The 11,635-nt window shown below is 49.6% G+C and overlaps 1 protein-coding gene across 1 annotated transcript in view; it reads right to left on the bottom strand.

Moving 5' to 3' along the window:
• Positions 1–10,751, bottom strand: part of LOC130389220 (multiple C2 and transmembrane domain-containing protein 2-like) — a 17,451-nt gene extending 6,700 nt beyond the window's left edge. The window contains exons 1-9 of the mRNA XM_056598896.1: positions 10,127–10,751; positions 8,833–9,724; positions 7,356–7,412; positions 7,146–7,251; positions 4,531–4,673; positions 4,337–4,413; positions 4,110–4,224; positions 3,992–4,021; positions 551–745 (exon numbers count right to left, since the gene is read on the bottom strand). Coding sequence (XP_056454871.1) covers positions 551–745; positions 3,992–4,021; positions 4,110–4,224; positions 4,337–4,413; positions 4,531–4,673; positions 7,146–7,251; positions 7,356–7,412; positions 8,833–9,708 — 1,599 coding nt within the window. The 5' untranslated portion in view covers positions 9,709–9,724; positions 10,127–10,751. The remainder of the gene's footprint in view (positions 1–550; positions 746–3,991; positions 4,022–4,109; positions 4,225–4,336; positions 4,414–4,530; positions 4,674–7,145; positions 7,252–7,355; positions 7,413–8,832; positions 9,725–10,126) is intronic.
• Between the last annotated feature and the right edge of the window lie 884 nt (positions 10,752–11,635).

Raw genomic sequence — 11,635 nt, 5'->3', positions numbered from 1 at the left:
GAGAGAGAGAGGAGGCAGAGAGAGAGAGAGAGAGAGAGAGAGAGAGAGAGAGAGAGAGAGAGAGACAGAGAGACAGAGAGACAGAGAGACACGGAGAGCGACAGAGAGAGGCGACTGGCAGCCCTCGCCCAGCACTAATGAGCTGCCTCTGCCACGGCCCAGTGAGCCAAGGTGGAGGTGAGTCCCTGACAGAAACCTGCTGGGACTCTGGGGGGGAGAGATGGCAACACAGACTTCCCACGACACCGGAACGCTAATAAACCAGCAAGGGATATTTTAATAGGCGAAAATAACGTCGCTGAATGGGAGACGGATGGACAGAACGTCCGGCACCTCTCCACCGGTCAGAGACCCCTGAGAGACCAGCCACCTCTCCACCGGTCCAGAGAGAGACCAGCCACCAACCAATTGGTCCAGAGAGAGACCAGCCCCCTCTCCACTGGTCCAGAGAGAGACCAGCCACCTCTCCACCGGTCCAGAGAAAGACCAGCCACCTCTCCAGCGGCCCGGGGGCCCGTCAGAGACCAGCAGGGGCGGGGCGAGGACCCACCTTGCTCTTGTACTTCTGGTCGGCCAGCCTGAAGCGGACGTAGAGGTCGGCGGGGCCCTGCGGCGGCAGGTCCAGCCCCTCCACCAGGGTGATGCTGTACACGCCCGTCCACACCTGGTTCTTCTGCAGGCTGCCCTGGGTCTGGGTCTGGGTCTGGCTGCCCGGCTGGCCCGGGGGCTGCAGCTGCTGGGGGCCCTGGGGGCGGTGGGAGGGTGAAGGGTGTGAGGGTGAGTCAGGACCCCCGATACACACATCCAAGTACCCACACACATACACACACACACACACACACACACATACACAGACACGCACACAGACACACAGCCACACACTCACACACCCAAACCGCCATGCACACAAACTCACACACACACACACACACACACACACACACACACACACACACACACACACACACACACACACACACACACACACACACACACACACACACACTCATTAACACATCCCAATACACTCAAGTGTGTTTGTTTCTGTATGTTTGAGTACACACACACACACACACACACACACACACACAAACACACACACAGACACACACTTCACACAACTGTGTATTTTCCTCATCTTGGCACCTCCCGGCGCTCGGAGTGCATGAAAGTAGGACAAGAGGTTTTATACAGCAGCAGCAGCAACGCATCTCTGCTGGAGAACATTAGCACATCCACCACTGACAGCCAGTCCACACCACAGAGAGAGGGGGGTGCAGACGGAGAGGGGGGGGGGAGAGAGAGAGAGAGAGAGAGGGGGCAGGGTGTGGGGCACGTCAGCCAGCGAGCGACAGCCAGATGTCCCTGGCTGTGACAGTCCCACTCATCACAGCCCGGCGACGAGAGGCAGGACTCTTGGCGTGCCGAGGACCAGACAGCAGGTAGTGGTGAGTAATGATGCAGAGCGCTGAGCTCCCTCTCTCTCTCCATCTCTCCCTCTCTCTCTCTCTCTCTCTCTCTCTCTCTCTCTCTCTCTCTCTCTCTCTCTCTCTCTCTCTCTCTCCATCTCTCCTCTCTCTCTCTCTCTCTCTCTCTCTCTCTCTCTCTCTCTCTCTCTCTCTCTCTCTCTCTCTCTCTCTCTCTCTCTCTCTCTCTCTCTCTCTCTCTCTCCCTCTCTCTCTCTCTCTTTTCTCCGTCTCTCTCTCTGTCTCTCTCTCTCTCTCCCCCTCTCTCTCTCTCTCTCTCTCTCTCTCTCTCTCTCTCATCAGCCCATCGTGGACACGCGTATTCGCGGCACGTCGTCGACGGCGACCCTTTGGACGGCGTGCCGCTGACGTTTCCCGCCCGTTTCCAGACGAACCAGCGGCACGGAATAAAAAAGTGTTATTTTAAACGCTGCCGTGAAAGTGAAGAACTTAAACACACGCACCCCGGAAAAAAAGGATAGGGCTATTTTTATGCATATCATAAAAGAGGTGTGTGTGTGCCAAGCGAGAGGCCGTCCCCATATCTCGCCCTCTCTCAGAGAGCAGGAGGGAGAGAGGGGTGTTAGCGGCGGAGCGCCCCTCCGCCCCTCTGACTGCCCCGGCTCCTTGGGCCGCCCCGCGCCGACAAGGCTCCAACCAGCCCCCTTATACCGCCCCTCCATGCCCCCAATGCCACCACCCCAGCCCCCCTACACCAACTCTCCACTGCCCAGCACCACCACCCCATTCCCCGTCAACCACCCAAGCTCCCAGTCTGCCCTCCTCTGTTGAATACAGGGTCAACCCCCCCCCCCCCCAACCACCACCCCAATCCTGGGGCGGGTGTGTGTGTGTGTGTGTGGGGGGGGGGGGGGGGGGGGGGGATCAAAGCACATCTCAGGGACTTGAATTAACATGGAACACCACAGACACACAGGCCTATAAATATCAGCCCCCCCACATGACCCCTTCCAAAAGAAGCGGAGGGGAGGGAGCAGAGAGGGAGGGGGGGAGCAGAGAGGGAGGGGGGAGGGCTGATATAAACCAGGCCCCGGCCCAAGTCATCCCGGGTGTTTATCTTGGACACATTTCTATCTCGGCGGCCAATAAAACAATTCCACTTAACTGTAAGTGGCCCCTAAAGAGGGCCTATTCCTGGTTCATAAAAGGGCCGCGGCGATGGGTTCCATATGCTGGGGGGGGACGGCATATGGGGACCCACCGGATGAGCTCGGACCCCCGGCCCATTTGGCGGGACGCTGCCTCGCCTCTGTCCGTCCACAGCTGGGACATTGCGTCCCTAACATCTGGGTTATTGCCCCGCCGTGCCTGGGAATTATCAGTCTGACCATCTCAGGCATCCCGCGCTGGCAGCCTGCCTCCAACAGCACAGCCCACCCACCCAACCAACGCCACCCCCTCCCCCACCCCGCCCCCTCTCCTCAACCACCCCCTCCCATACAGCCCTGCTCCCTGTTGGACACACACACACACACGAGCGGAGGTCCTTCGAGAGAGAGTGTGTGGTGGTGGTGGTGGTGGGGGGGGTAGTGCGACGGAGCTATGTGTGTGTGTGTGTGTGTGTGTGTGTGTGTGTGTGTGTGTGTGTGTGTGTGTGTGTGCATGTGTGAGTGTGTGTGCGTGTGTGTGTGTGTGTGTGTGTGTGTGTGTGTGTGTGTGTGTGTGTGTGTGTGTGTGTGTGTGTGTGTGTGTGTGTGTGTGTGTGTGTGTGAGTGTGTGTGTGTGTGTGTGTGTGTGTGTGTGTGGTGCGGGGAGCGGGGGGGGGCTGTGCCTCCAGCACCCACCAGGATAGGTGTTAAATTCAAAAGGATATTCTACGTGGTAAAATAATAAAAAGAGGGAAAGCGAAAAACCCCCCAAAAAAGATGCAGGCATGAAGTTAGCATCGCAGCGTTGTTAAATTAGCACTGTGATTTGGGCGACACGTTCCCATAAAATCCCATCACACGTTTCTGGTTCCCTCCCTGAGTCCCTCTGGCCATCTGCAGGGACAACCTGCACCGTGGATGAAATTGCTTCATTTCTTTTGTAAAATATCCAACTGAGATTGTCTCCGTGACCATTAAAAGAGGGAGCAGATGTGACATTTAACTGGGTGTAAGTGTGCTTACCGACCAAATAAGAAATAAAAAAAAATAATCAGCAAAATAGTCTATTTTATCGAATAAGAGTTTCAAGAAATAGGTTGTGATTTTAGAAAATATGTGAGCTACGAAGTTTTTTGTTTTGTTTTTGGGGAAATAATGATGCTGTTTGTAATGATTATATAGCAATGCTCTGCAAGAACAGTGTGCTGTAAAAAATGGGAGAAACCCACAGCTCGAATCAAGGTTACACACAAAGGCCTAAATCCTTGGCACGCACCTCGTTCTTTGCGGCCTCATTGCACAGTGATTTACTGCCCCCTAGTGGTCCTCCACAATGAAACAACCCCTGCAAGCACCGCTTACAAAAACTAGATACAAGTAATGCATACAGATAATTAAAAAACTTTAAATACGAACCTTATTCTTCTTTTGTGGCCATCTGTTGATCTGTAAATCAAACAAGAATTCACATCAGTATAAATGAACACAGCAACGGTTCATGTCAGCAAAAACTCTCAGAAAGTATGTGTGTTACCGGGTTCCTCTTGATGGTTGCATCTCTGTACATCAAACAGAGGTCCACGACGATGGAACCCAGGTTATCTTCTTTACTCTTAGGATCATCCAGACGCAGCTCAATCTCGTAGTTCCTGTTCACAAACAACAGTATGAAGAAGTTTCAAAGGACTGGACTTAAGGACCTCCGTTGGAAAAAACTTTTTTATTTTGCTATTTCATGCGAGAACGGAAGGCAGAGCGTACTTGTACAGTTCCAGGTTGCTGATGGAAATCATGGTGGAGCCCATGAACTCATCACTGGTCAGATTCTTGTCGTAAACCTGGACACACAGAAAAAGACACAATGTGTTACAAAAGAACCTGAGGCCTCTCTCCGTGGCCCGGGGACAGCACCCGGGGATGTGTTGATCTGTGCAGGAGAGGGCAGCAGTGGGTACCCGGGCCTCGATGCCATGGTCCTTGTCTCGCAGGGGGTGTGAGAAGGACTCGTTCCAGTGGGGGTTTAGACTCTTGTACACCACTTTGCTCTTGTAGAACTGCTTCCCTTCAATCTTGAACTTCACGTAGGGATCACTGGTGGCTGGAACACACATCAACACACCCCGCTACGGTCAAGACGTCAGTGATCAGGTGGGGCATTGGCTGGACGGTGAGCTATCGAGTGTTTTGGTAACATAACGCTCCTGGCGTAAAGAGAATGAAAATGGTCTAAAATATCCAAAGATTGTTCCCGCGATTTACTATATATTTCACACAGCACACATCACCATGAATAAAAACACATATTACGGATGAGAACACACAAACACACTGTATTCGACCACACACACACACACACACACATACACACACATATACACACACATATACACACACAAACACACACACTGTATTTGACCACATACACACACACACACACACACACACACACACACACACACACACACACACACACACACACACACACACACACACACACACACACACACACACACACACACACACACACACACACACTGTATTTGACCACACACACACAAACACACACCCACACACCCCCCCCCACACACACACACACACACACTGTATTTTTACACACACACACACACACTCCCACACAAACACACATACACACCCACACACACAGCAGCTCTTTGATTCAACCACTATGGGGGGGAAGGGTGTGTGAATGTGTGTGTGTGTGTGCGTGCCTGCGCGTGTGTGTGTGTGAGCGAGCGACTGAGTGAGTGTTTGAGGGGGGTCCTTTGGCAGAGGAGCGAGCGTAGAGCTGTTTACTGGTAGAAGAGTGGAAACACTAGGCGGCATGCGGCGGGCGGCCGAGCACGGCGGCGAGAAGCAACCAGTGCTAATCTCCCGGCCGGCTGAGAGGGGGTGTGAGAGAGGCAGCGCGGCCCACGGGGGTACAGCGCGTCTTTGTCTCTGCTGTGGCATGCAGATTGCCCCCCCCCCCCCCCACAAGAAAAAAAAAAGAAAATGAAAGCCAGTCCAATGCCTTCATTTGTATACGGGAATAAAGGGGGTGCTTGAGAGAGCCTGCAGGGAGGCTGAATCACATGACAAAGGCCCTGTGGGGATGGGCTGTCAGGCCTGTCAGCTCCCCACTCCAAATGAACATCTCGCCCAGGCAGCCAGGACCCACAGCGGCACCGCCCTGCCAGCCAGTGACGGGGAACCTCCAGGCAGCTTGACAGGAGCAGAATGTGGCAGCGGACGGGCGAGGGAGAGAGAGAGAGAGAGAGAGAGAGAGAGAGAGAGGGAGGCCGACGGAGAGAGCCCCACACGGCACCACGGAGACGGGTGGCGGGCGAAACGCAAAAGAAATATATTCATTTATATATTGATATGAAATATAGGACCGGGGTCAGGGGGCAGCAAATGTGTGAGTGTGGTGGACGTGGGGGGCCGCGACCCTTTCAGAATATGTAATGACCGTGTTTGGTCGTTGATGGGTGCTTTGGCGGGGTGTTGATTGTGGGGCAAAGTGGAGCAGAGCAGAGGGCGTGTGGGTATTGCATCATTATGGGGCCTTGCTGCCAGGGGGAGGAAGGCTCCTGACTGCCAGGGAGAGCAGGTCTGGCCTGGGTGTCAGCATATAGAACGGTGGGGCTCGCCCAACACTTTGAGGTGATTCATAGGACATACATTCTTTTAATTTCAAATCCCAGAATCTATTCAGCTAGACTACAATTGCAATTACACTGTTTAAATGAGCTATGTTCTTTAAGGGATTTTGGAACATGTATCATATAAAATGTGTAGGACAAATGATTGAGAAAAAAAGTGTCCCGCGATGCAGCACTCACACTGCAGTTCAATTTGTAGCCACTTGAGGTCGCTGCCGTCAAAACTTAACCGCTACCCGCTACCGGGCCAATTAGGCCACAAGGAAGAGGTCAAGGGAGCATGATGAAATGACAGATGGAGGTTTGTTTTTTAAACCAGCCCCCATCCTCTCTTTTGTCTGTCTCTCTCGCTCCTTTTCATTTAAGTCTCCCTCCGAAAAAATACATTTGATCAGACAACACAAAAAGAGGTTCTTAATGCAAAGAAATCTTTTAACAGAATTGCCAGCAATAGATGTTTATAAAAATGGTAATGTATGGGGCTGCTTTTATTCCTACGAAATTTGTAAAATCTCTACACATTTCGTTTTTTGGAGAAAGATTTAATATTTAAAGTGTGAGTTTACACAATAATAACGAGAGAGTGAGGAATACTCAAATATTGCATGCCTCTTGATCAGGGAAAACACAGATCACGTGTTGTTTGTCTCCATTTCCTACATAGCCTGTTTTCCTGGTGTAAATACTTTTCAAGGTCAGACTGCATACTTTAGGTACTTCTTGCAATGGAATCTAGTCAGAAGAGACTAGTCTTATACAAGCCCATCTTGACCAGATGGGCTTCTTGCCAAATCCTAAGTCACCAAGAAAATGGCTCTGTTTTGGGCTTACAAAAAATATATACAGTATATGCATTTCATTCATTAGTAATTGTATGAATCACAGTAATCCAATATCTCTTGACCTACCAGATCGCCTGTTCTTAATGGCCAGGTTCTTCCCCTCCTTCAGGTTGATGTTCAGCAGGTATCTCTGGCTTTGGAGAGGGCTTATAGGGGAAGCTGATGGCCCGGCCTGTTTAGAAACAAAACAAGTGATAAAGAGATAATAAGAGATATCTCTAGATAGTTCAGCCGAGTCCTTCCGATAAGTGAAAGACCAGTCCTGTCACTACTCACAGAGTTGTCGGACAGATCCCGCTTCACCTCATCGAAGAGGTCATCCTGCTCGTTCACCTGCACAGAAGAAGGGGAAACGACTGTAGAGTTAACACTAAACTCGGGACACATTCGAAAAATGAATTTAATGTTTCTGTGTCTATTCTATGGGTTTCTCCATAATTCTTTATGTCTCTGTGAGATGTAGAGGGCCTGTGTGGTGGAATTGGAAGAATAAGTTCAGTTCAGTGCAATACTGAGTGTTCTGAGAGATATGTATGAAATGTGGGGTGTCTGAGTACAACGCATTTGGAAACATTGCAGTTCTTTGATTGTTTTTATGGGAGCCAAAACAAACAACCTGGTGAGGCACTGACTTGAATTTCAGGTTTTTAAGAATGGAGTTCTTTAAAATCCAGAAACCACAAGATGCAATGCTCTTAGTGTGAACAAAGATCACAAAGGTATTTAAATATTTAAAAAAAAGCTGTGTGCTTTACAAGCCCAAAGGTAGGCTACATGTTACATATGGTGTAGACTTTATGACTACATACCTAGGGGTGTTACGTTTTAGGTGTTTCACGGTTCTGTTTGTTCCACCGTTTTTGATCATGGTATTGGTTAAATAAGATGCTATAGGGCTTGTATATCAGAATCATCATGGGATACACCTGCACTATTGTGAGAAACACTGTGGCACTTTCAAACACAACAATATAATTAACGATTACTTAACTAATTAATGAATTAACCAATGGCCATAAAACAATTACTACAATACCAACATAATAACTAACAATCCAATGCTCCTATACTTGAAAAATGATGGTGGTTATTGTGATGTGACGTTGCAATGGACAAGCACTACACACACACACACACACACACACACACACACACACACACACACACACACACACACACACACACACACACACACACACACACACACACACACACACACACACACACACACACTATATTGTTCATTCTATATACTGACCACTGGAACATAAATCAAGGGAACTTTCAGGGAACATGAGGGGAAAACAATCAATTTGTAGTAAACATCCCACATTCTCTGTAGTGCTGCAATATGAAACAACTACAAATTATGAACAATAAAAGTTTGAGTATAAGCAAAGAAAGTCAGGGACATGACATAGTTATGTGTAGTATAAGTAACAAATGGCTTTAACAGCTGCATAACTTTGGTTGTCTCACTCATCCCCATGATGAATCACACATGTACGCTCAGGAACACAAGGGTGTATGCTTTGTTCCTGGCAGGTAAATAAATCAGTCCGGACGTCATGCTGTCACTATGTGGGTTCTGTAGGAAGTTCCCAAGCCGCCCTCGCAGAGCTTCCTCACCATTAGAATAACAATAACAACTGGTTTGCTGGGTGATTCTTGAATTTCAAGTCAAGAGGCACCCAGGTGACGCGCTCGTGACCGCATGGCTGAAACCCCCGTCACGGCCCGCGGCAGTACTGACCTCATCGGGATCCATCGCCGGGTTCTCCTCCTCCTGCTCCTCCTCCTCCTCCTCCTCCTCTGCCGGGTTCTCCTCCAGCTTGGAGAAGTACTGGGACATGATCTCCCTGTCCTGGTCCTCCGAGTCCGTGTTCCACGTCACCACGCCGCGCTCCTCGTCCGAGTAGCCGTCGGGCAGCGGGGCCCAGCGCTCGGCCTGCTCCCGGGGCCCCTGCGACGGGGACACCCGCAAGAAGGACGGCGACGCCGGGCCCCTCACCTGATCCCCGAAGGAGCTGGCCCTGGACAGCGCCGAGGAGACCGCCTCCGACATCCCCACGGAGGAGGTGTCCGATCGGTCGAAGTTCTCCCTCCCGTCCAACGCCGCCAGCCGTGCGACCAGCTGGTTGGCGGAGACGTGTCTGGGCGACGGGACGGGAAGGGCCAGAAGAGAGGGCGCGGGCTCCATCACGTTGGCTCTGGGGACCCTGCCTGGTTCACTGTGAAAGCTCCATTTGCCGGAGGAGTTCATGCGTCGCCTGATATAGTCTGAGTCGTCGAAGTGGTTGAAGCTCTCTGCAGGTGCCGTGATCCTGTTGTCCACGTAGTCCCTGGTGGGAGGGTACCGCAGCACGGGGGCCACGTCATAGTTTGCTCTGTCTGAGGACGGCCGCTCGCAAGGGATGTTTTCACTGGCAATGGATTCGTTGTCACTTTGAGAGGGAGAGCTGGCGGGGCCCGGCGAGTCCGGAAGGCCCGCATCCGGCAGCATCCGCAGGTCAGGGAACGAGATGCTACGTCTGTGGGCCAGTTTTTTTCCCTGCTTGTCGCCTGTCTTTTTACCTGCCTTCTTCGGCTGCAGGAACTTTAAGAAGAATGGTTTCTTCTTGGGTTCCATCTTTTTTAAATAATGGCTTTAAAACAAACATAAAACAGTCAAATAAATAATCCAAATCCTTTAGTCAGGTGACATATTCAGGATCAACACTGAATATTATATTTATTTGCTATGCACTTTATATGGAGGCATATAGCTGTGTAATGACTGCTGCCAGACTTCATTTATTATAACTTGTGCGGTTAATTATATCCAAAATTGTCACTGTATTACTTAATTGTACAACTTTATCCAAAGAAAACTAACACATATTAACAAGTTGTTCAAACAAAAGCACTGTAGGCACAACTCAACTAGATCGTTTAAACGAGTTACATAATGTAAAATATTCTTATAACTTTCACTGCTAAATAACTTACATAAAAACTCAACGCGTATGCCAATTTCGACGAAGAAAAAATATATATAGTAGGCTTACCTGTCCAGTAGCGATGTGCTTCCTTGTTTCTAAAGATTGACGCGCCTCAAAGTTTGTCAAACCAAGTTTTTGATCAATTTTCGTCAAACGTAAAACAGTCTTCCAGTAGCCATCAGTGGATCTACTGTGGGTTCGAGCATGAAGTGTTCAACACAACTCAACATACCTCAGTGTGTGGCACGTTCATGATTGGCGGAGTCTCGACCAGGTGGATCAAACTGGACATACCAGTCCCACTAGGTAGTTTCGATGGCGCTGCGATTGCCCTAACGTCGGCAGTAGGGAAAGTGGGCGCCTTGGTTTGTTTGGAGACTAAAGTGGGACAACATTAGAGCAATATACGAGTGTGTATGTCAGCGTTTATATGTAGTTGTATATAAGGAACACCGTGACTACCTTCACACGTAGACAAGCACAATTGACATTGCTTTCGGTTCATTGTAGTCCATGTTGGGTGCTGCTAATAGATCTGTATCGGACTGATCCATCCGATACAGATCTGGAGAAGCTGCAGCCTCACTTCCCTGAGACGATCAACTTTTTTATTTGTTGTATTTTTACAATTATTTGTATTGCGTGTAATGCTCTAATACTATCACGATCACTACTCTCAGAGACGGAAGAGCCCATGATGATGTCAGCGATTAACCTTAGGGTCACCTGATCAAAACCAAACGACGTGGGGGAGAAAGGTGGTAGGAGGTAGGCTACTTAGTAATGGTATCTCTGTTCCTCTTTTCTTTATTTATCTCCTACCGGGTTGTGTACAACTCTCTGACTTTGACGTCAGTAGCCAGCTAGGCTCTTTATTTTTTAACTCATTTCCATATAATCAGTAATCATTTGTTTGAAGTTCGACGCCTTGCCAAGAGTCCCGACATGGACGCTTCATGCCACAGAACGGCTGCTGTTCACACTCCTTCGTCCACAGAGACGATGGGTGATAACAGATGCGTTTGTGTCTGGACGGGGCCCTTCAATATTTGCTGATGTCTTTAAGGAGCTCAGGCCCACATGAATTTGGCACCCAGTTAAAAGGGAAGATGAATGAAAAAGGGCAAGCCCTTGTGGCAGGTGGCCCTATCGCCCTTCCTTCTCGTCACACAACTCAAACAAGCTAAAAAAACATGCTTGGTTACTCGACACATGCACGCTGTTGAAGCCCATCAAGCCACGGACACAGCTGATCTCAGAGCAGCCAGCCAACAACATGCACCCCATCATTCCAGCCACCGAAACCGCTGGTCTCAGAGCATCCAGCCAACAACATGAACTCAGGGACCACTGACCGAATGAGACTGCATGGTGCAATGAAATAATTACGTTGTCAACCAAGCTGTCAGCTATGTCATAGGCATAATCGCAATGTTTGTATAGACTGTGTTTTCTTGTTTTATTAACGATAACACAAACAACATTGGTCAGCCTTACCGTCCGTTGTCATATAGGTGGAAATGCGTGACTGCAGCGCTGCATATCATGTTTTGCTACTTAAGCATTTGATAAATC

Source organism: Gadus chalcogrammus, chromosome 9, assembly GCF_026213295.1.
Source record: "Gadus chalcogrammus isolate NIFS_2021 chromosome 9, NIFS_Gcha_1.0, whole genome shotgun sequence".
NCBI classification, from domain to species: Eukaryota; Metazoa; Chordata; class Actinopteri; order Gadiformes; family Gadidae; genus Gadus; species Gadus chalcogrammus.
Note: the sequence above shows the minus strand (reverse complement) of the source record. Positions and strands in the feature narration are given on the sequence as shown.